The 25,586-nt window shown below is 42.2% G+C and overlaps 1 protein-coding gene across 1 annotated transcript in view; it reads right to left on the reverse strand.

Moving 5' to 3' along the window:
* Positions 1 to 25,586, reverse strand: part of vps8 (VPS8 subunit of CORVET complex) — a 371,669-nt gene that overhangs the window by 215,063 nt on the left and 131,020 nt on the right. The window contains exons 14-20 of the mRNA XM_034184542.1: positions 21,301 to 21,471; positions 18,007 to 18,081; positions 13,313 to 13,348; positions 12,849 to 12,939; positions 12,133 to 12,179; positions 11,876 to 11,965; positions 195 to 241 (exon numbers count right to left, since the gene is read on the reverse strand). Coding sequence (XP_034040433.1) covers positions 195 to 241; positions 11,876 to 11,965; positions 12,133 to 12,179; positions 12,849 to 12,939; positions 13,313 to 13,348; positions 18,007 to 18,081; positions 21,301 to 21,471 — 557 coding nt within the window. The remainder of the gene's footprint in view (positions 1 to 194; positions 242 to 11,875; positions 11,966 to 12,132; positions 12,180 to 12,848; positions 12,940 to 13,312; positions 13,349 to 18,006; positions 18,082 to 21,300; positions 21,472 to 25,586) is intronic.

The raw sequence follows: 25,586 nt of genomic DNA on the forward strand, positions 1-25,586 counted from the left end.
TATTCAGTTGGGCTGATCTAGAGCATCATTCTGTGGTGCTAAAAAATAAAGAGCAGGCTGTCATTTCCCCAAATATTATTAAGATGATCTAATACTCATAAATTCTAGACATCTCCCGTGGTGGATCCCAGACCGTACAAAACGGTGTGCACGTCAAACTCGAACATGTGCACGTCTAATCACGGTCTACTTACACTCTCTGCAGCAACAGGCAGTAATCCACGAGGATGGGGACCACGTCCTAAACGCAACAACAAGACAGAGACAGAGAGAAAGGTCACATGACTTCAGGGTACTCAGGAAAAGGTAGACAGGAAAGAATCTGATCCGTCACATCCCGATGAGACACAGGTCCAACAAGATGATGCAGCATTGAAGAACTTCACCAAGAAATGATTCCGTTCCAAAAGCTGACACCACAGATGGATGTAAATCTGAGGACGTCTGTAAATACACACACATGGACAAAGTCAGGAGGTTTAACACGCTTTAGTGTCGACTGGTGGATGTGCTCATTTTGACTGTGCCATGTACCGTGTGGGAGCTTCCAACTGAAATGGAGTTTTCCTTTATTTCAGCATCATCAAAAGTTTACATACCCTGGTGATTTTGGCATGATAACATGCACACAAATCCACACAAACAGGTTTGAATGGTTACAAAAGCTACCCATCCTCACCTGTGATCTGTTTGCTTGTAATCAGTGTGTGTGTATAACAGGTCAGTGGGTGTCTGGGCTCCTGACAGACCCTTGCATCTTTCATCCAGTGCTGCACTGGCATTTCTGGTTACTGAATCACAGGGAAAGCAAAAGAATTATCAAAGAAAAGGTAATTGAACTGCATAAAACAGGAAAGGGATATAAAAAGATATCCAAGGACCTAAGAATGCCAATCAGCAGTGTTCAAACTCTAATTAAAAAATGGAAAATGAGGGACGCTTTTGGAACCAAACCATGGTCAGGTAGACCAACAAAAACCTCAACAACTGTCAAGAAAATTGTTCGGGATGCAAAGAGAAACCCACAAATAACTTCAGCTGAAATGCAGGAAATACAGCTGAAATACAGGACTCTTTGAAAAAAGTGGTGTGGCTGTTTCAAGATGCACAATAAGGAGGCACTTGAAGAAAAACAGGCTGCAGGGTCAAGTCACCAGAAGAAAGCTATTATTATGCAAATGCAACAAAGTATCCCTCTTACAATATGCCAAAAAGCACAAAGAACAAAGTCATTTGGAGTGGTGAGATCAAAATGTAAGTTTTTGGCCACTATCATAAACGTCACATTTGGAGAGGAGTCAACAAGGCCTATGATGAAAGGTACACCCTTCCTACTGTGAAACACGGCGATGGATCGCTGATGTTTTGTGGATTTGTGAGCTATAAAGGCACAGGAAACTTGGTCAAAACTGCTGCCAGGATAAATGCAGCATGGTATCAGAAAATGCTGGATTAAAATTTACACGCATCAGCCCGGAAGCTGCGCATGAGACATACTTGAACATTCCAACATGATAACGATTCAAAACACAAGGCCAAATCAACCTGTCATTGGCTACAGCAGTGGCCATCTCAGTCTCCTGACCTCAATATCACTGAGCCACTCTGGGCAGATCTCAAACGTAAAGTTTGTGCAAGACAGCCCAGGAATTAACAGGAACTGCAGGCTTTTTGCCAGGAAAAATGGGCAGCTTTACTATCAGAGAAAATAAAGAGCCTCGTTCACAATGACCACAAAAAACTCCAAGCTGTCATTGATGTTAAAGGGAGCAACACACAGTATTAAGAACAGGGGGATGTAAACTAGTTTCTGTTGTCATTATGATTTAAAAAGAGTAAACACAGTTGTTTGACAATAAATGGCTTCACACAACCACTAACCACAAGAGAGAAAAAGTTTTGTGTTATCATACATATACTCTGAAAAATGGTAAAAAAAAAAAATTAAAACTTCTGCCAGAGTATGTAAACTCTGGAGCACAAATATAACCTTTTGAGGATGATCCCCGATTGAAATACACATCTGATTTTTGGCAGTAATCTAAATTGCGTTACTGATCCTGTACTTGACAGATCTGCCTCCAGCATAAAACCCCCCTCTGCTATGTCCAAATAATTTTCAGACATTATGACCCAAAATGGACACACTGATTCTTGGAGATTTCATAATCCACAAACCAGAAAATATTCTTTTTTCCTCACGTGTTCACGGCACATATTCTCATAGATTAATTTTTAATTAATGGCTCTTTAATTTCAAAAATTCATAATTCTGAACATCTTCCAATTGTCATCTCAGATCATGCACCTTTGGCTCTTGATATTGCCTTGTCCCCTCACCATACATCTCGACCTCCTTGGAGGTTAAACTCCTTGCTACTCGCTAACTCTACCTTCTGTGACCTTATTTCATCTTCTATGGCTAACTTTTTATTAACTAATAAATCTGATATCATCTCAAATGCTTTATTATATGAAACTTTAAAAGCTTATCTTAGAGGCCAAATTATTTCTTATTTGTCTCACCTGTCCAGGTCCAGTAGAGAGAAACAAAAATACCATACTGCAGAAATTTTAAAACTTGACCGTCAGTATGCCCAAAAACCTTCCCCGGAGATTTATCAGCAACGTCTTAATTGCAACTTGAGTTCAACTTGATTTGTCGAGGAAAGCTGAGCAGTTGTTACTACAGTCTCATGGTAACTATTACGAAATGGTGATAAGCCACTTGCTTACTGGCCCACCAATTCAGGCATCATGCCTGCCACCCGCCAAATTGTACAAAGAAAAATACATTAGGTACTTTGACGTCTGACCCAAGTGAATTAATTCAGTTTTAAATCTTTTTCTGCCACTCTTCACACATCAGAGTTTCCTCCCAACTCTGAGAATAAGCACCAAGTCCGTGATGGCCTAGAAACCCCTAAAGTTAAAATTTCAATCCATTTCAAATGAACTCGGGCCCAGAGAAGGCAGCGGCATTTCTGGATGTTGTTGATGTATGGCTTTCACTTTGCATGGTAGAGTTTTAACTTGCACTTGTAGATGTAGCGACAAACTGTGTTAACTGACAATGGTTTTCTGAAGTGTTCCTGAACCCACGCTATAAGATCCTTTACACAATGAAGTTGGTTTTTAATGCAGTGCCGCCTGAGGCGTTTCTTCCTGTTAAAAGGGAGTTTTTCCTTCCCACTGTCGCCAAGTGCTTGCTCACAGGGGGTCGTTTTGACCTTTGGGGTTTTTTACGTAATTATTGTATGGCCTTGCCTTACAATATAAAGCGCCATGGGGCAACTGTTTGTTGTGATTTGGCGCTATATAAATAAAATTGAATTGAAAAATTGAATTGTGGGATCAAAGGTCACGGGCATTCAATGTTGGTTTTCAGCCTTGCCACTTACGTGTAGAAAGTTCTCCAGATTCTCTGAATCTTCTGATTATATTATGGACTGTAGATGATGGAATCCCTAAATTCCTTGCAATTGAATGTTGAGAAACATTGTTCTTAACTGTTTGACTATTTTTACATGCAGTTGTTCACAAAGTGGTGATCCTCACCCCATCTTTGCCTGTGAACGGTGAAACGGCAATGGATACTTTTGGGGATGCTCCTTTAATACCCAATCATGACACTCACCTGTTTTCCAAACAGATGTTCTTTTGAACATTCATCAACTTCCCAGTCTTTTGTTGCCCCGTCCCAACTTTTTTGAAATGTGTTGCAGGCATCCATTTCAAAATGAGCAAATATTTGCACAAAAACAACAAAGTTTATCAGTTTGAATATTAAATATCTTGTCTTTGTGGTGTATTTAATTGAATAGAGGTTGAAGAGGATTTGCAAATCATTGTATTCTATTTTTATTTACATTTTACACAATGTCCTAACTTTATTTGAATTGGGGTTGTATTTATTTGACAGCAAACATAGTTTTTTCTATTTGCTTATTTATCTATTTGATTCCTTTACTTCTTTTTTTTTTATTATTATTATTTTTTATTATTTTTTATCCAAACATACAAGAACAGAGGGAAAAAACAGAAAATAAACTATGAACAATGGGGAAGAGTGCTGTTACATTTGTTCAGAAAATAAATGATCAGTATTCGCTAATTAAAATTTATATATATATTGTTCAGATAAAGTCCGATCTTGTATATTTCACATATTCTGTCCACTTTGACCATGTTTCATAGAAAGAGTCTCTTTGGTTCCGAATGATGGAGGATAGTTTTTCCATCTCGTAGATATCGTGGACTATTTCTATCCATTCTTCCACCGAAGGGGGGGGGGTCTGCCTTCAACCATTTTCTTGTGATGGCTTTTTTACTTGCTATTAATAGGATTGCCAATAATTTTGTTTCATTCCTTCTCCAATTCTGAACATTTACATCTCCCAAGTATATGCATTCAATGTAAAGACACTTTGTAGCCAAAAACAATTATTTACATGATTACAAATCTGTGACCAGTATGTCTTAAGAATACTACAATCCTCAAAAAATGTGATAGTGGTTGGCCCCAGAGGAGCCACACAGCCTCCAACATGAATCCCTCTCCCTCTGTGTCTTTTTTGAACAGGTGTGATAAAGAACCCGTAATACTTTTCCATCCAAACCTCTCGCCATGTATTAGATCCTGTGGTCTTCCACTGAAGGTGACAAATCTTTTCCCAACTTTCAATTGAAATGTTCAGATTGCCCTCAATTCCCATTTTTCTTAATGTGCTCTGTGTTACCTTTTTACTTAATTGAATTGCTTTGTGCAAATTGGTATTATGTTGTTCATAGAAATTGATTTTATTAGAGTTAAAAAGGTGTGAATAAATTTAATTCACTGTTTTTCCCATAGGGCTTTAATGTTTTGGTCAAAATGATGCCTGATTTGTAAATATCTATAGAAGTCATCTTGATGAAGACCATTTTTCCCCTTCAGCTTTTCAAAGCTCATGAACTCCCCCTTGTGGATGAAAGAATAGTACGAAGTCAGACCCTTTGAGATCCAAGTTTTAAACCTATTATCTTGAGTATTTGGCAAAAAGTCTGAATCATACGCTATCCATCTTAATATCCAAGAGATTTTCTCCAATTTACAAATTTTTAGTACCCCATCCCAACATTTCAACATAGATTCATACATAAAATCTTTCATAATGTTAAATTTGTTTCTTAATTTTTTATCTGACAATGTTGCCATAATTGGTGTTTTTTCTGTTTCTACCCTTTCAACCTCCTTCCAACTGGCTGAGTAGGATGGGGAACCTAAAGATACCAGGGGTTTAAGTTGGGCCGCAAAGTAATATTCTTGAAGGCAAGGCAGCCGGAGTCCACCCTTCTCCTTCCTCAACTGTAATGTTGTGTATTTAACTCTAGCTTTTTTATTGTGCCAAATATATTTACCCAACATTCTATCCCATTCATCAAAATATTTCTGTGGTATCCAAACCGGTAAACAATGAAATAAATACAGCAATCTTGGAAGGATGTTCATTCTGATTGACTCCACACGAGAATGTATTCCCAAGAAGGGGATTGTACTCCACCTCTGTAAATCCATAGCGAGGGCTCAGTCAAGAATATCAGTATGTCATCCGCAAAAAGGGCTAGTTTTTGTTCACCTGAGTCGAGGTTTACACCTTTGATTTCTGTAGTCTGTCTTATAACTTGGCTCAGCGGTTCGATAAATAGAGCAAATAAAAGTGCGGAAGCTCCACACCCTTGACGAGTGCCTCTCTCCAAGGCAAACGTTTTGGTCAAATCTCCATTAATTTTTATCCTAGCAATTGGTTTGTTGTATAGTGATGCAAAAGTATCAATAATATTATGATGGAAGCCAAATTTAGCCATTATTTTATATAGGAATTCCCATCTTACCGAATCAAATGCTTTTTCAGCATCTAAACTTATCATAAGTGTTTCCAAATTACATTTTTTGACATGTTTCATAATTAATAATGTTTTTCGAATATTGTCCTGAGTCTGTCTCTGTCTAATGAAACCCGTCTGGTCCTTATTGATAAGGTCTGGTAGAATTGTCTCTAATCTTTTGCATAAAATAGAGGTGAAAATTTTGTAATCTATGTTGAGCACACTTACGGGGCGATAGTTTCCACATTGCATTTTATCTTTATTTTCTTTCGGGATTATGGAAATGATGGCTTCTTTCCATGAAGGTGGTATACTTTTCTTGTCGATAATCCAATTAAACGTTTTCACCAATGTTAAAAGTAGGTGTTCTTGCATCACTTTATACCACTCTGAATTAAATCCGTCGGCCTCTGGGCTTTTGCCGTTTTTCAATCTCTTTATTGATGCTGAAACTTCGTCCTTTGTTATTTCTGATGTCAATCTCTTATTTTGGTCCTCTGAAACTTTAGGTAAGTTTAGGGATAATATAAATGCATCAATATCTTCACTGCTCCCTAATTGTGGTTGAGAATACAATTTCCGGTAATATTCTTCAAAGCATTCTTGTATTTTTTCAGGGTTAGTCTCCACAGCATTTGTTACTGGGTGTTTTATTTTGTATATTGTCCGTTCTGCCTCTTAATCTGTAAGATAAAAGCTTGAGTGCTTTCCCGCCTGTATCGTAGTATCGTTGTTTTGTAAAAAGGAGCTTTTTTTGGATCTCCTGTGTGTTTATAGCATCTATCTCATTTTTCATTTCCTTTATTTTAGATTTGACCAAATGATTTGGTGACGTGGAGTGCTCTTTCACAAGTTCTTTAAGTTTGGTTTCTAATTCTTGTATTTTCTGAATTTTACGTTTCTTTAGAGTAGCAGAGATTGCTATTATCTTTCCTCGAATTACGACTTTCAAAGCATCCCACAGTATTGCCGGGGAAACCTCATCGGTGTCATTGTGTTCAAGATAAGACTGAATTTCCATTTTCAGAGTGTTTTGAATGTCAGTATCTTTCAAGATATTGGAATTTAGCTTCCATAGGGTGGATCTAGTCCTGTTGCTAATGTTGACTGTTAAATACACTGGTTTGTGGTCTGATATGGCATAAGTTCCAATCTCACAAGTTAACACTCTGTGCGTATCATGCATTAACATGAAAAAAAAATCTATTCGTGAATATACATTATGGGCTGAGGAATAATGAGTATAGTCATGCACTCTATGGTTATTTTCTCTCCAGACATCAATTATTCCCACTTCTTTCATAAAATGATTAACCTTTCTATAGATATTCTTAGCATCTGGTCTACCATTTGAGCTGTCAGTCTTTGGTTGTAGTCGAATATTAAAGTCACCTCCGCATATTGGAATACCTTGACATTTAGTTGTGAGTGTTTCCAATACATGTTTATATATTGACCAGTCACTGCCAGGTGGCATGTACACATTTAACAGACTCACTATTGTTCCCTCCAATTTACCTATAACCAATATGTATCTTCCTTCTTTATCCTTGCATTCAGAAATGTATTCAAAATTCACTGCGTTGGACAACAAGATCACGACTCCTCTACGTTTTCCCGAGCTGTGCGAAGAGAAATATACTTTTGAGTATCCCATTTTGTTCAGTTTGGCATGTTCACCATCGTCCAGATGAGTCTCCTGAAGAAATGCTATCTGGACTTTCTCCCTTTTCAATTGTGATAATATCTTTGATCTCTTAATTGGATTGTGAATCCCATTTATATTTAGTGAAACAAATTTTATGGACCGGGATGACATCTGAGTGTATCAGTAATTAACAAAGTCATTAAACATGGCATTCTTCCCCTCCCTACCAAGAACAGCAAAATGTAGAACAACACAACAAAAAAAACAGAAATGAACATGACTCCCTATGTTGGGGTCTGCGCAATAGACCCTCATGTGTCCCAGGGGGCGCTGTAAGGTAGTAGCCCTGCTCCTGTTAACAGTGCAGGGGATCCTCATGGCTATGACAGTGTTCGTAAACTTTCATAGTTGAACCTTCAATACTACGATATTTTACTCACCCAGTCATTTCGAACTTGTCATATTTCAGTCAAAGGGACATTTTTGTTCAAAAAAACCTCGCAGTCTTAAACCTTTACTCCGTGTTTGGGTTCGGGGGTGTTCTCCTGAATGCACGTAACTTCTCCTTGTAGCTGGGGTCCCGTTCTGAATCGGGTACGTTCTTCCTCACGCGTCGGTCCACCCGGGTCCAGGTCATCTGTTGGATGCGTTCCACAAGCGATGTTGGTGTCTGTATGAGCTTGACTGCGATCCCCGTTTCACCATATCCTCTGCCGCCTCCGCTGCAGTGTCATAAATCATAACTCCATCGCCGTGTCTCACCCGCAGCCTGGCGGGGAAGAGTGTTTGAAACCGCATGTCTTTCTCTTTTAACACTTTCCGGATTTCGGCATATTCTCTCCGCTTTCCAATAATGGTAGGTGGAAAGTCCTGATCCAAGGTTACTTGTTTATCGTTCCACTTGAAACCTTTCATTTGCCAGGATTTACGCAGCACTATTTCCTTGGTTCGGAAGCTTAAAAACTTCACAATGATGGAGCGGGGTGGAGCGCTTGGGGGTGGCATTGGTCCCAGGGAGCGATGTGCTCTTTCGATGTGTAACTCCACGTCATTTGGCAGCTGAAGACCTTCACAAAGCAGTTTTTCCACAAAAATTCTCATTTCTGACGCCTCTTTCTCTGCATTTTCACTGACCCCGTAGATCCTCACGTTTTCTCGCCTGCCTCGGGCCTGCATGTCGATTAGCTGTTCATCTAACTTCGAGCATAGCTTTAGCAAGCCAGTAGCTACGTCTTCGGTTGATTGAATTCGTTCTTCGACCTTTTCTATTCGGTTTTCCGTCGCCTCTAGCCTATTATTAACCGAAGAAATGTCACATTTCAACTCTTCAAATTGGCCCCTGCTTTCCTGTCGAAACTGTTTCAACTCGTGCAGGATCTCGGAGTCCGCCATCGTGGGATTTGCTGAACAGGTGTTAGCTGGCCTCGTCCTTGGAACCCAAAACGTACTTTTCTTTCCCTTCTTCGTAGGAAAATTAGTTTATGGTGATGTCCGGCCCCCCTTCTAATACTTTGTGTATCTGATATTTCTCCTTAGAATGGGCCTTTTACTAAGATTTCTCAGGTTCGCTCAGGAGCCTCTCTACTGTGCTGCCAGCGTCGCGGTGTTCCAACCGGAAGTCCGATTCCTTTACTTCTTACAGACGTATTTCTTCTGTTTCTTTTTATTGCTGTTTATGCACCAGTGACACCAGATCAAATTCATTGTATGTGAGAACTTACTTGTCAATAAATTCCATTCTGATTCTGATTTCCTCCCTCCTTCTTAGATCCTGCATTTCATCAACAGGGTAAGAAGGACATTAAATGTTTCGGTGATCTTTTTAAGGATGGTACCTTCCTGTGGGGAGGTGATGGTCTAGTGGTTAAGTGTTGGGCTTGAGACCAGAAGATCCTCAGTTCAAATCCCAGCCTGACTGGAAAATCACTAAGGGCCCTTTGGCAAGATGTTTAATCCCCTAGTTGCTCCCGGTGTGTAGTGAGCACCTTGTATGACAGCCCCCTCACATGGGGGTGAATGTGAGACATTATTGTAAAGCGCTTTGAGCGTCTGATGCAGATGGAAAAGTGCGATATAAATGCAGTCCATTTACCTTCCTTAATTTTACTGATATGTCTTCCTTATATGACCTGCTCTCATCTCATTTTTTTTTTCAAATTAGACATTGTGCATCTACTATTTTTCCAGGGTTCCCCTCTCAGCCCCCTAAACATCCTTGGGAGGACCTCTTTGAACTTATGCCCCATATGAAAACTTTTTTTCCTCTCTGTTTGAGGTGTGGCTCTATGCAGGGATGGGTGTGGTGTCTGCTTTGAAATCCCTCCTGTTCAACAGCAACATTTCCTCTATATTGTTTTGTGAATTGTTTTGTAATGTGTGTCGGTAGTACTGCCCAAGCAGAGGGTCACCACTTTGAGTCTGGTCTGCTTGAAGTTTCTTCCTCAAATCATCAGAGGGAGTATTTTTCTTACCACTGTCACCTGTGTGCTTGCTCTGGGGGATGGTAAGGTTAGACCGTACTTGTGTGAAGCGCCTTGAGGCAACTTTGTTGTGATTTGGTGCTACATAAATTAAAACAAATTGAAAAAATTTAAATTATATCGTGGTTATATAATCTTGTTCTTTAAATGGACAACCATCCAGTCAATACAAATAACTGTAATTAGGAACAAGAGGTGGGTCTGGAATTTGTGGAAGGTTTCTGGGATAAAGCAGTTGACAGAATTCATACATCATCATCTTGTGCAAGACTTTCCGTAATTTAGTTTAAAGCAGTACACAGGCTGCATTTGTGAAAGTCCAAGATCTCTTTGATATATGTAACTCCTCTCCCCTTGATTTAAGTCACATGTTTTTTCTTTGCCTCAAATTTCAGCCATGTTGGATTTCGTATTCTGATGTTATCTCTCACGTTCTTCGCATCAGGCTGGATCCTTTTCTGCTGATCGCTGTTTTTGGAGTTCCTGGAATCCCCACTATGTCCCTTACTAACTCAAAGGTGGATGTAATTGCCTTTACCTCATTGCTAGCACATCACAGTATATTATTAATCTGGAAGATTCCACATCCCCCATCTATTTATTTATGGCAGGAAGATCTCATGTTTTTCTTAAAACTTGAAAATAAAAAAATCAGGTTTACTCTTAGATGGAGGGCTGATGGGTTTCAAAAAGTGTGGCAACCATGTACTTCTTTTCTTAGATCCTTAAAAATACTGGACCTGATTGAAATGATTGTCACGGGAGGGTGTTTTTTTAATTATTTTTATTATTATTATTATTTATTAGGGCCTATTGTTGGTATATTGGTGTTGGATATTTGTGAAGGTTTGGGTTATGGCACATTTACCTACTTGATTGAGTGATTGCACCTTCATTATGTTTGCACTTTGTAAGTGATGTGCTGGTGTTTCGTTTTGTCTTTTGATGAAAAATGACAAATGTTTAAAAAAACATGTCTGATGACTTCATTTAGCCCAAATGATAACATTAGCCTAGCACTACTGTGGTATCGGTTCAGTAGCTGATGACTCAAATTATGGAGGTGATCTCATGAATGCACTTTATCTGGAAGGAGGGGTTTTTATGTTGGATCTACTCAAATGTCCGAGGGTTGTCAATGCAGCAATAAACTTTTGGAATTTCTAGCGCCACCTACTGTCCAATCTGTACTTTATCTAATAATCTCCCTGTTGGGTTTTGAACATCTGGTTGCCAGGTTTCCACTGAATGAAAGATAGTGTTGTGAAGACGGGTCAACAATTCGTGTGTTTAGTCCCTTTAACAGGAGGTTCCTCCTTCATGTTTTGGCCATTTTTTGGATGATCAAACTTACTGAAATAACTTTTTTGCCAGGAAGGTCCCCAGACTCAATGTTAATCTGGTCTATGGACTTATGTTGATCTGCTTCATGGAGTTTGAAGCAGTAGGTCTTCCAAGTTTTGCACAAACATCATGTAGGTGGACATGGGCGTGGCCCGTGTTGTGGTATCCAGTTCAGTCCAGTGAATATGTAAATATGACATGTTTGACGATGAGATACACTTTGGAAGCTGCTTTATCGCCTTCTGTGGATGGATTTGTTGTCGTATTTGTGACCATGGTGCGTGCAGGGCTGTGGACCAGTTCTGTAACTTTCACCACCAAGGTTGCACCGTTTAGGCACCGTGTACGCACCTCTTTTATAGACATCAGAGAGAAGACAGAAAACTAAATATGATGTAAACTATTAAACATCATAGAGAAAAGTCAAACTAAAGTTCACCTCCAGCTTCAGATTCTTCCTGTATTAATTATTTAAGGAAACACTTCGTGGCGTGTTTATTCGTGCGTGAAAACAAAAGGCGGAGCCTCGACTCACTTGGAAATGCTGCTCCATCACTTGGATCTTTCCTTGTTCTGGGCTCTTCTTTAGTGCATGTTCTGCAAACTGAAACAGGATCTCGTTCATCTGCAGACAGACGAGTGGTAAAGGTTCATCAGGAGTCTGAGCGACACTTTGAAGCAGGGTTTCGTTCCAGCTCTGGACCACGAGCACAGCTCAGGGACTGCTGCCGTGACCACCAGGAATGAAAACCTGTCCTTTTGGAGCAGCTCTGAATGACTAACACCTGATACCTTGTCGGCCACCACTCCTTTCCTCTTCACTGAGTCTCCAGCCAAGCCTGGAAGAAACAGCAGAGACAGAAAAAAAAACAAAAAAAAAACCCCACATATGACACATTTAAGCTTTATAAAACAACTGCAACAAATCACAGTGAGCAAAAATACGACAGAAACAGAAAACTGTGCCGGGAGGGTTAGAGTTCAACACCCATACTGGACAAATTGAAGGGACATCAGTTGCCGTTCTCTTGTGGTCACCAAGAAGATGCCCTTGAACAAAGCCCTCAAATCCCAGACTGCCACTGCTCACTGGAAACTAACGTCAGAATTCCAGTGAATTCTGCTCGTTCACTGTTCTGACCGTGAGTGAGGAGAACAACATTTACAGCAAAAGACAAGCCAAACAGAAACTGGACTGTTTTCTTCTTCAGTTCTGCAAAAAACTTCAACTAAATCAGTTGATGAATAATTTCAGCAGAAATGTTCATGTTTTCACATTGACTTGTCTCAAGAAAACTGCCAGCAGAAATGATGATTTGCAGAAACATTAATATTTATATTTAGTTGATCTCATTACTGTTTGTCTCTAAAAACAGCTCCAACTCTTCACTGGTTCAGGTGATTTCTGCTGAAACATCTTGACTCACTTGGACTCTGACGCTTTCTGATGTCTTATTGATTTTACTGACGGGTGATTGATGTGTTGTGTGAGTTTTTTTTTAACATACCAACAACCGCTTTGGCCGTTCCCTCGTGGAAGGTCCAGGCCAGCAAAAGAGCCTCAGCAAAGTGTTCCTGCTTCAGCAGGAATTCTACACGCTGAACAGAGATGGGAAGAAGAGGAATACATGGATCACAAACAACACCTGGAACAGTTCTGGTTTCCCATCAGGGCCAACAGTCTTTTAGCTCCTGATGACGGCGTTTTCTGTTCATGTTCATGATGTCATGGTTCTCAAGACCAGGCACCTAAGTGGCTCTACTCAACTCTTTTCTACTCTTCTATTTTCCTTTTTAGATATTTAGATATACCTTAGTATACTGGCATAGTTCCTCCTTGGAATTGGAATATAATATATAAGATATACCTTACTGAATTTTCATGAAAATCAACACAACCAGGTTTCTGAACGTACAGTCAGGTGCATACTGATGAGGGTGAAAACTTCAACAGAATTAAAGCGGTGCATACCTCTCTCCAGTTCCTCAGAGTCATCAAGTGAGCAGACTGAGAACAGGAGAACATCAGTGTTACCAAGAAAGAAAATAACCAAGCTCTTAACTAACCAATGCTGACACCAACATACACTTATTATACATCAAAATGTCAAGCGAAGTCTCCTCTACAAAAGTATCCACTTCAATCACATATCAACTAACCACAGCTCAAACCACAAGCAAATAAAGACATAAATCAGAATTCATTGTGTATCAGCAGTTTGGTTTAGACTTTTGTCTCTATTCATGTGGAACAAGGTCCTAGTTTCCTGTAAAAGTTACATAATGTTATCAATCTGTGTCTCCACTTTGTCCATCTGAAGGAGTGCTCACGCCTCACGGGTGAATAAACCTGCACACCTGCTGCTACACTGCTCCAATTTCTGCCTACTGACTTATTTTTTTAAACACAACAACATGAAGTGCGGCACGGTGTCCTTGTGGTTAGCACTGCTGTGTCACAGCAAGAAGGTTGTGGGTTCGTTGCCCGCCTTGACCTATCTGTGTGGAGCTTGCGTGTTCTCCCCATGTTCATGTGGGTTCCCTCCGAGTGCTCCAGCTTCCTCCTACTTTCAAAGACACACAGGTTCGGTGAATTGGTGGCTCTAAATTCACTGGGTGTTGTGGTGCTTTTTATGCCTTTAATGTCGATAGTTGGGCTTCGACTGAGTTCTTCAACGATGTTCTGTCTCGGTAGATGGCTAAGCACTTCCTCCTCCTCAATGATCAGGTTGGTGTTCAACAGGTCTTCAAATTGTTCTTTCCATGAAGCACTGAGGTCATCTTTGGTCTTCCACAGGCTCAGGCCATCCTTGCATTGAAGAGGTGCTCGTCCTTGGGTGGAGGGGCCATGGATCGCTTTGGTAGCATTGAAAAAGCCTCTGCTCTCATTTCTGTCAGTGGGGGCTTGGTTTTCAGCAGCCTTGTTGATCCACCACTGATTTTTTTTAGTTTACAAGTTTCATTTTGCAGAGTCGCTTTGCAAAAAATACTCTTTGTAACAAGCGGTGTGACTCCAGGTGACCGTAACTCCTAAAGAGTGAATGTGGTATTTTTGTAAAAAACAAAAACAAAACAAAACTAGAAATAACACTGCAGACACACTTTGGTATTTTCATTTCAATCCAATGTGATGGACAATAGAAGCACCAACACAGAAACTGTGTCGCTGTCCAATAACCTCAGGACCCTACTGTACATCAAATCAAATCAATTTTATTTATATAGCGCCAAATCACAACAAACAGTTGCCCCAAGGCGCTTTATATTGTAAGGTAAAAGCCATACAATAATTACAGAAAAACCCCAATGGTCAAAACGACCCCCTATGAGCAAGCACTTGGCGACAGTGGGAAGGAAAAACTCCATTTTAACAGGAAGAAACCTCCAGCACATTACATCCAGTACATCACAGTGAACACAGGGACATCAGGGACCATTAATGTTGGCAGTAAAGATGGCTGTGAGAATGCTTTTTATAGATTATAGCTCTGCTTTCAACACAACTGTACCCAGTAAGTTGGTCACAAAGCTCCTCAACCTAGGCCTTAGCAATACTTTATGTGCATGGATTAAAGATTTCCTGTCTGACTGGCCACAAGCAGTCAAAATGGGGCCCACATCTATCATCCAGTCTGTCTCTTAGCACCGGTGCACCACAAGGCTGCGTGCTAAGTCCGTTGCTTTATTCCATCTATATATATGACTGCATTCCCACCCATCCATCAAATACGATAATAAAATTTGCTGATGACACTACTGTGGTGGGACAGATCTTCAACGGCAACAAGGCAGCCTATAGAGATGAAGTTGAAAGGCTAGTTGAATTTTGCACAGAAAATAATTTGACCCTAAATGTCAAGAAAACCAAAGAGATCATAGTTGACTTCATGAAGCGCAAGGATGACCCTTCTTCCTTAACCATCAAAGGTGAGGTAGTAGAGAGGGTCTCTTGTTTTAAATTTCTGGGCACCTGGATCACTGAGGATCTTAAATGGGAAGTTAACACATCTGCTGTGGTCAAAAAGGCACATCAGAGGCTTTATTTTCTACGAACATTGAAGAAGAACAACCTGTCAGCTGAGCTGCTCAAGGCCTTTTATCATTGCTCCATCGAGAGTGTTTTAACCTGTTGCATTACAGCATGGTTTGCAAACTGCTCTGAAAACAACAAGAAATCCATCAGACGAGTCATAAGAACGACATAAAAAATCATTGCTCTCCCTCTGCCCTCATAGGATGATGTTTTTAGGACTCGCTGCCTCCGCCGAGCAAGCAGTATTCTGCAGGACGGAACACACCCCTCACATCACCTTTTTTCTTTGCTTCCATCGAGCAGGTGTTATCGGGCCTTTAAAGCCCCACCACAAGGCTGAAAAACAGCTTCTTTCCTCGAGCTGTTACAGAACTGAACAGACACGCCCAAGCTCCAGTTGGAACATTTGCATTATTCTAATTAAAACAAGGGTGGACATGTGCAATAATTGTTTTAACTATTTTTAATTTTAGGTATATTTATTACTGTTTTTAAGCTATTTAAGGGGTTTTATTAAGTTGGGTATTTTTATTGTTAATTGATGTTTTAGAGGGATACGTGCAATATGGGACATGTGCAGCATGGGATAAGTGTAATATGGGACAATGACAATGTGGGATCAGTGCAATATGAGTTATGTTTGTCTCCGAGCTTCCCCCCCAATCTCCTGATGTTTTTTTAATATTTATTGAAGTATGTGTATGGGTGAGTGTGTTTGAGGGTGGTCATTGTTTTTGAGGATGCACAAGCAAATTTCATTGTGCTGATCGCTGTGCAATGACAATAAAAGCGATTCTGATTCTAATTCAGTCATGCTAACATCCATCTAACCCCAAATAGACTTTGTCAGTTATGAAAACCTTTGTGTTTGATTCTGGACATCAGAACAAATGTTCATCAAAATCATTTTTGTCCAAAATAGGAGCAGGAAGTGTGTGGTGGTCACGCTCGGTCTCTGCTTTCTAACTTCCTGTTTTGTTTTGACACTGCCTCCCCGTGGCAGAGCAGGTAGCTGAGCGTATAAGGAGCTGGCCTGCCAATATCTAGAGCTGGGTTTGAATCCCACTCACGTTACCTCACTGTGTTGTTAAACAAGATACTTGATCTGCACTGTCTCAGTCCACCCTGCTGTAAATGGGTACTGGCCATTGCTGGGGCAGTAACCTGTGTTGGACTGGCGTCCCATGCTGGGAACTCGCAGACTGTCATCCACTTCACATTACAGGATCCAGAGATAAGCACAGGCACCAACAGGCCTCAGGGCCTACATAGGACTTACTTCTTTCCCTCTGTACCTTTTCTGTTACCCTTTGCTTCCCTATTGCTTACTTTGGACCGATGTCTTGTCTTTCATCCTCATGGATATATCTGCCATGCAGACGGTCTCTTCTATGCTTTGCCTGTATCTGGACCATGAATAAATCTTTACCCAGCATTCTCACTCTCTGCTGTGGAGTCCCCAGTCATGCTAAAACATTCTAGTCATCAAAGTGATAAAGGACCTCAACTCACCTCCCATGTATGGAAGGTACTCTTCTACCCTTAGACCAATGGTCAGGCAGAAACAGCCAACAGTAACCTCCACCCTGTGATGTATCACTACTAACCATACCACCTCTTGGAGCATGCACCTAGCCTGGGATGAGTATACCAACATCTTTCAGGTGAGCAGGGCTACAGGCATGCCCCCCTTTGAGTGCTCCCTGAGTTATCCAGGGAACATTACCACTTCAGGGAATGGATATTGCAGTACCCTTGGTGCAAGCGCCCCTCTGTCACACTCACAGGTTGTAGAGGACTGTCTGTTGCACCACAACAGATTCAGCGTCATGCAGACTTGCACTGGATCCCGGATCCATGTTGCTAACCAGGACAAGAGGTTTATCTGTTGGCTAAGGGCATCCCTCTTAAAGTGGCTCTCAGATTTTTGGAATGTGTCATAATTCCTACAGCAGTCAGAATCATAATGTCCCGGTTCCTTCAGATCCATTCAACTTTCCACAGCTCCTGCCTGATCCAGTCACTTCCATCCCACTGGTCACTCCACCTGCCCAGCTCCTGAATGGCTGTCCAGCTTTCTTCATGTGCTGACTGCTGGATGTGCACCATCTGGGCTGATGTCCTGAGGAGCAGTCTCTGATTTCCTGTGTCTTCATTCTGAAACCCTCGTTGAGCCAGGACTTCCACCACGCCCATATGGACAAGCATGGCAGGTCACAGAGGGGATCCCATCGGGGAGGATTGGTGTACTGTTAGGACCCACAGCTTTTGTCGGACTGTTTTTGTGTTTGTGTTCTCTATCTGTCTGAGCTCTGTCAGTGAAGTAGCTGATTCAGACACCTGGCAGCCTGCACACCTGAGCTTCATCACCTCATCGAGCAAGCAGGAGTGGTTTTTCAGTCCACTCTTGCCAGATTGTTCCATCTCCCAGCTTGGTACAATCAAGCTCTTCAGTGTAATTGTGTGAGTCACTCTTCTGTGATGTTCTCCATTGTTTTATGTCCCTGCCCCCCGTGCTGGTGCAGAGCCCTATGAGTGCCTTTTAATGTTTGCTTTTTTAATGAATGGAACGCGTTTAGACTCCAACCACACCAATAGTTGTAATGCCTGCAAACAGACATACAACACAGTACCTTGATGCCAAGATAGATGATCTGTCCTGCATAGCTGGAGACGGACTGGTAGCAGGCCTTTTCTCCCACTAAAGCCTGGAGCAGAAAGACATAGTTACTGATGAGAAGAGACGTTCACAAATCAATAAATAAAAGCAAGCGTTGTCCAGCATCAGTCACAACTCACATATCGAAGAAGTAATCTTGTTTCTGAAAAGTGTCTTGAGGCTAAAACGTCTTTTTTAGCACATTTTGTCTGAGGTAAATAATTATCCACACCCTGATATAAGGTGATGACCACTTTAGGCCACGCCCTTGATGAAGGACATACACAAGACAATAAAAGATTTGATCTAACACTCTGTATACTTGGTAATAAAAGATTTGGATCTTCCATTAAATTCTTAAAGTGATCACTTGATCATTTATTGATTTTGAAGCCGGTGAATTACTTGTTTACTTGTGAGTCCGGAAGAACATGGGTTCAAATCCCCGCCTGACTAGAAAATCACTAAGGGCCCTTGGGCAAGGCCTTTAATCCCCTATTGCTCCTGGTGTGTAGTGAGCGCCTTGTATGGCAGCACCCTGACATCGAGGTGAATGTGAGGCATGATTGTAAAGTGCTTTGAGCGTCTGATGCAGATGGAAAAGCGCTTTATAAATGCAGTCCATTTACCATTTACTGAGCTAATTTTAACAATCATCCATCTGAAAAAGCTTTGAATCAAATATGCATGTTTTGAATGATTTTAATGGGGTTTTTTTTTTTACATTATTCACAACGTCTTTTAAAAATGTACAGAAAAGAGTTCAGAAATAATTTAGTCAGAAATCCAGAAGCAACACTTAAAAAATAGAACTGAGGCAACAAGACTGTAAAAACCTAAAAAAGCCTTGTGATGACTGATTTTGGGCCTTTTTCTGAAGTGTCCAAAGAAAAGTCCAGGGGTCGACCCTGAAGAAAGGAGGTTCCACACAGACGATTAAAAATGAGACCTGGAATGAATGCGACAGTGTGATCCCGGGATTAAAGCCATCAACTGCATTTTGACCCATGAAACCTTTTTGTATTCAACTCTTCTTGGTTCCTGAGTTTTATTTCTAAGATTGATTTAACTACAACCCCAATTCCAATGAAGGTGGGAAGTTGTGTGAAATGTAAATAAAAACAGAATACAATGATTTTTAAATCCTCTTCAACCTATATTCAATTAAATACACCACAAAGACAAGATATTTAATGTTCAAACTGATAAACTTTATTGTTTTTGTCAAAATATTTGCTCATTTTGAAATGGATGCCTGAAACACTGCAACAAAAGACTGGGAAATTTGATGAATGCTCAAAGAACACGTGTTTGGAACATTCCAATGGGGAACAGGTTAACTGGAAACAAGTGTGTCATGATTGGGTATAAAAGGAGCATCCCCAAAAGTCTCAGCCATTCACAAGCAAAAATGTTTCTCAACGTTCAATTGCAAGGAATTTAGGGATTCCATCATCTACAGTCCATAATATAATCAGAAGATTCAGAGAATTTGAAGACTGTTACCAGTGCAAAGTTCAAAAGCCAGCATCTGTGATGGTATGGGGGTGTGTTAGTGCCCATGGCATGGACAACTTACACATCTGTGATGGCACCATTAATGCTGAAAGGTACATCCAGGTTTTGGAGCAACACATGCTGCCATCCAAGCAACGTCTTTTTCAGGGACGTCCCTGCTTATTTCAGCAAGACAATGCCAAGACACATTCTGCACATGTTACAACAGCGTGGCTTCGTAGTAAAAGAGTGCGGGTACTAGACTGGCCTGCCTGCAGTCCAGACCTGTCGCCCACTGAAAATGTGTGGCGCATTATGAAGCACAAAATACGACAACGGAGACCCCGAACTGTTGAACAACTGAAGTCGTACATCAAGCAAGAATGGGAAAGAATTCCACCTACAAAGCTTCAACAATTAGTGTCCTCAGTTCCCAAACGCTTATTGAGTGTTGTTAGAAGGAAAGGTGATGTAACACAGTGGGAAACATACCACTGTCCCAGCTTTTTAGAAACCTGTTGCAGGCATCCATTTCAAAATGACCAAATAGTTACACAAAAACAATAAAGTTTATCAGTTTGAACATTAAATATCTTGTCTTTGTGGTGGATTCAATTAAATATAGGTCGAAGAGGATTTGAAAATCATTGTATTCTTTTATTTACATTTTATACAATGTCCCAACTTCATTGGAATTGGGGTTGTACTTGTGGAGCTGTTGGAGAAGAAGCGGATGACCTTCCAGGCTGTGCAGCTGGAGGTCTTTGCCACTTCACCCACTCTCATGACACAAACTCGGATCATCTGAGAAAGCTTCAATCCAATCGACCTTCAGATTTATCAGCTTGGAGTCGGGAAATATGCATAGGAATGCTGATCCGGTCACAGAATACTCACTCGTCTCAAATTGTGCATACAGTGTAAATTCATGTATTACTGTTCTGTTGTATGAAGCAGGGGTGGTGGCCAAGTGGTTAATGCGTTTGGTTTCAGTTCGGAAGGTTCTGGGTTCAAATCCCACCCCTGCCACATTTCTCCATGTAATGTGGAGTTGCGTCAGGAAGGGCATCCGGTGTAAAACCTGTGCCAAATCAACATGCACCTTGGATTTGCTGTGGCGACCCCGAGTGCAAACAAGGGAGCAGCCGAAGGGACTTACTTACTGTTCTGTTGTATGAGCAAGTAGACTGAATTTCGGTTCGAGTCTCCGCCATGAAACTGTGTAACTGGAGATGCAACACTGAAAAGTTTCATGATACACAGTTTCTCCAGTCACAGCCATGGAAGCCTGAAACTCCTTCAGAGTATCTTGGTGGCTTCCCTCACTCTTCTCCTTCAGACACAGTCACTCAATTTTTTCAGAACTGCCTCCTCCAGACAGAATTACTGTACAGTATCGGAATGTTTTATTTGTTTAATGACTGATTGAAATGAAGACTAAGACATATTCAGCATCTTGGAAATGTTCATGTGTTCATCCCCTGACTTGTCTGAAGAAAACTGGCTGTAAAAGTGATGATTTGTGAATGCTCCATGCAGTATTTGTAGCTAACATCTAAAAGTCGACACTATACGAATACCCTGAATGACTGAGTTGACCTCCGTCACACAGAAGTCAAAATACCAGCGTTGTGTTAGTGTGCAGCTCCTGATGGACCTGACTGCACGTCAGGATGGGGGAAGAACGACCTCTTGACCTCTGCCACTTTCACCAATAAATCTATGAAAGCACCTGATAGGAGGGCCTGTCCTCGTTCACGTAATCCCTCACCAGAGCCTGCGACACATTTCCTCCTGTGGCCAGTGATTTGAAATGTCGACTGTTGTACACCAGCTGCACCTGGTCCAGATCCATTGTCTCCAACACCTCATGCGTGGAACGGTCAACAACGTGTAGCTTTTCATGGCTGTCCAACAGGACCAATGTGCAGCTGTTAATCCACTGCAGAGACACAAACACAGAGTGACACAAACACGATGTGACATTTCTCAGCAAGTCCTAAAACTGTCAGATCTGGGAGAGAGAGAACAAAAAATAACCACAAACTGTACATGCTTTAAAAAAAAAATCTGTAATTTTTTCTGTTCACCTCAGAACAAGGATGATGTGCAGAGCTGCAGTAACTACAGAGGCATTAAAGGAAACCTGCATTGAAAAAAATGCAGTCAGATTTTTTGAACAAAAAATGACTTACATTTACACATAAGATCCTTCTGAATGTAGTAAAGTAAATCTGCAAGCCCAGATCTGTCATTCAACGGAGAAATCTTCATTTGAAAATGACAAATTTACAGCTAACATTTAGCCCTCCGCAAATTGTCCCTCTCATCATGGACGCTGCCGAGACGTCACAGACAAGATCCTTTCCCAGCATGCATTGCGCCAATTGTAATTTGTGGATTTACGTCACTTTGCATCTGCACCTTTTTCTTGTCTTCTACGGAAGGATCTACTTTTTTTAAAACTTCATATTGTCTTGCGGCACGTTTGGTGAGTACACATTTCTTTTATTTGTGCTTGAAAATTATTTTTGGGGACTTTTTCATACGTCCGTTTGATTGAGTGGTGTCGCATTGAAAATCTACTGTCTTTCACCTCTGGTGTACCGTCGCGGGGTACGGAGGCGAGACCCGCAAAGAATCCAAATCATTAAAAAGATATAAACCTCTCTCAGCGGCCACGGAGCTCTGCTGCTCCGATTACCGAGATGTGCGGTGCTGCGGATTTTGATGCAAGAAGTCTGTCCTTGCGGGCGACAGGTGTCACCGGCCGCTCCGCATTAAAACGGTGAGCGTAGTCTCTGGACTTGTGCCAAGTTGGCTGCACCTCCATTCAGTAGACAGGGACGTGTCTGCAGCTGCACAGCAGACACGGGGGTGTGAGTGGCCCGCGGAGGCATTTAACGACCGCATGCACTCGGTAATGCATCAGGAGCAGTGAGAGTGAGGCGTCGGGGAAGAACGACGCCCGCTGTCGATGTTGCTCGCTGTTGATCTGAGCATGCAGACTGGGCATGCAGAGCTGTATCTCACATTCAGTGCAGCTTACTTTTGGATGTTGAAACCAGGATGTGTATAACAGTAACATTACTAACAGATAAAATCAATTTCAATACGGGATCGGACTGAAGGCGGGAGTGCGTCGTCTTGTCACTGACATCATGGAAATGATACGGATGTACAAACTGTTTTCACGGAGGGCTAAATTTTAGCTGCAAATTTGTCATTTTTAAACGAAGATTTCTCAGCTGAATTACAAATTTGGGCTTACAGATTTACTTTACTGCATTCACAAGGGTCTTATAAATACATATTAGCTATTTCTTTCTGAAATCTGACCACATTTATTTCAATGCAGGTCTACTTTAAGTTGATCAGCCACAGCATGAACTTATGGGAAAGAGGAGTAGAAGCTAGGCTTAGAAAACAGGTGAAGATCTGAGAGCAGCAATATGGTTTCAGGCTAAGAAAGAGCACTAGGAATTAGGAATGAACATATCAGAGGGACAGTTTGGAGACAAAGTCAGAAAGGTGAGACTGAGATGGTTTGGACATGTGCAGAGGAGGGACCCAGGGTATATAGGGAGAAGGATGCTGATGATGGAGCCACCAGGCAGGAGGAGAAGAGGAAGGGCAAAGAGGAGGTTTATGGATGTGCTGAGAGAGGACATGCAGGTGGTTGGTGAGACAGAGGAAGATACAGAGGACAGGGTGAGATGGAAACGACTGATCTGCTGTGGCGCCCCCTAATGGGAACAGCTGGAAGAAGAAGAAGAAGAAGAAGCAGTGTACTGCAGTCTCCCATGATGATCTGCCACCTGCCCTTCCTGCCCTGCTTCTAAAGCCCCTGTCACAGTGGCGTATTCATAGAGCTGCTCATTGCGGTGTTGTGTTTCATTTAAATGCACCCGAAATACACGCGTACTCAGCCTTTTTCAGTGTTTATTCATACTCACAGCTGTGTGTGTTCGCGTTTTAATGTGTGCACACAGTCACGTGTGCCATGCTGCACCAGTTCAGTGCTATTTTCTGCCTCTGTGGAAGTGCGCTCTGTTCTCTACTGCAGGTGTGGTGTGGCATTTAACATTATTTTTTATTTTATTTTTTTTTCTTGGTGGATCACTTTCTTTGTGTCCAGATGCTGCTGAGTCTGGCTGTGGTAAAAGCTGCTCTGAACGAAACGCTGTCACTCGTTAAACTTTTAAACCTCCAGTTGCTCCGATCAGGTCCGCTGATTTGATCAGACCTGATCGATCAGGTCGTCTGATGATCGCACCGACATGCAGCAAGTGCGCTTTTATTTCAAAGAGTCACAGCTCTGATTAGACACACACACAGAGAGAGAGAGAGAGAGAGAGAGAGAGAGAGAGAGAGAGAGAGAGAGCGCTTTTATGAAACGACAACAGTCAGCTTTGCGACACAGTGAACAGTCCTCATATAATGAGTCCAGTATGATAAAGTGAAGCAACGATCTTGCAGTATTTATAGCTCCAGAAGAACAATGGAGCCTGGCAGGAGGTGTGAAATGGCATACAGTACCGTGTGGCAGCGTGGGCGGGCTCACAGTAGCGAACAGTAGCACGGCGCTGTGTGTACTCGCGTGAAGGCTCCATGCTGTGCTGTACGCCGAAGAAAATTAAACGTTTAATTTCTTCCATCCTACGTGCATAGCCCTCAACATACTGCTGCGTATTGAGAAAAAACTCCACGTAAAGTGGGCGGAGAGCTGCTCATTGCAGCGTAGATGATACGCTGCAATGAGCAGCTCTGCGAATACGCCAATGTGACAGGGGCTTAATGCAACACTTTATCTTTGCTCACTCACAGGGTCGCACACATCAAGAGAGATTAATTATAATAACAAGGGTGGGTTTGTTAGGTAGGGTGAGTGTGGCATGTGGGGTCGGCCTCGGATGGTCGGGATGTCTGGGGTATCAATCAATCAATCAATCAACTTTTTTCTTGTATAGCGCCAAATCACAACAAACAGTTGCCCCAAGGCGCTCAGGTATTGGTGTGGGGGGTGGGCCATCTGTCCTGTTCTGCCGTAGTCTTGGGACCCTGCTCTGGGGCTTGTGGGGCTCAGGGTGCCGCGGCCCGTTGGGGGGTGGGTGTTGCAGTGGGGCACGTGTGGTGGCACTGGGGAGGTGTTGTCCTGCTCTCACTTGGGTAGTCTCTTGATCTTGGGCTTAGGTGTTTGGGGTGTTGTCTGGGGGAGGTCCTGCAGGCTGTGTTGGGGGAGTCTCATACGCTTGCTGTCTCGGGGGTTCTGGACCCGCCCCTTGACCGGGGGCTGGATCTCACCCTCGCTGGCTCGGTGGTCCGTGCCCAGGCTTGGGGTTCGGTCCTACTGGCTCCTTAGCTGCTCGCACCTGCTCGCTCTGCCCTTGGGGGCCGTGGCCCAGATGGTGTGGTTCTGGGGTGACCCCTTTTGTAGGCCTACGCCGGTGCCCTGTGTGCTTCCCCTTGTGTGTGGGGTTTCTTCCTGTGCCTCCATGGGGGGGGGGGGGGCATTGTGGGGATGTGTTTTGGGATCGCCTGGGCCATTCCCCTGACGGTTCGACGTCCTGATCCGGTGGCCCTGGTGGCCCCTGTGCCCTTCAACTGTCCTTTTTCTCCTTGTTTCTCCTTGAGCCCTGCATCCTAGACCCATTTCCGTCTGTTGCGTGCAGTCGGCTGTGTGGCTTCTGACGTGCCAGAGTGGTCCATGTCATATGGTAAGGTTCTGTCTTGGCCCAACACACCAGCCCCAGTTGTGATCGGATATACGAGGTCTATTAGAAAAGAAACCGACAGTTTTATTTTTTAAAAAACTATATGGATTTAAATCATGTGTGATTACATCAGCCAAGCTTGAACCCTCGTACGCATGCGTGAGTTTTTCCACGCCTGTCGGTGACGTCATTCGCCTGTGAGCACGCCTTGTGGAAGGAGTGGTCCAGCCCCCTCGTCGGATTTTCATTGTCTGAGAAGTTGCTGAGAGACTGGCGCTGTGCTTGATCAAAATGTTTTCAAGAACTGTGAGGCACATCCGAGTGGAGACCATTCGAGAAATTC

This window comes from Thalassophryne amazonica, chromosome 13 (assembly GCF_902500255.1).
Source record: "Thalassophryne amazonica chromosome 13, fThaAma1.1, whole genome shotgun sequence".
NCBI classification, from domain to species: Eukaryota; Metazoa; Chordata; class Actinopteri; order Batrachoidiformes; family Batrachoididae; genus Thalassophryne; species Thalassophryne amazonica.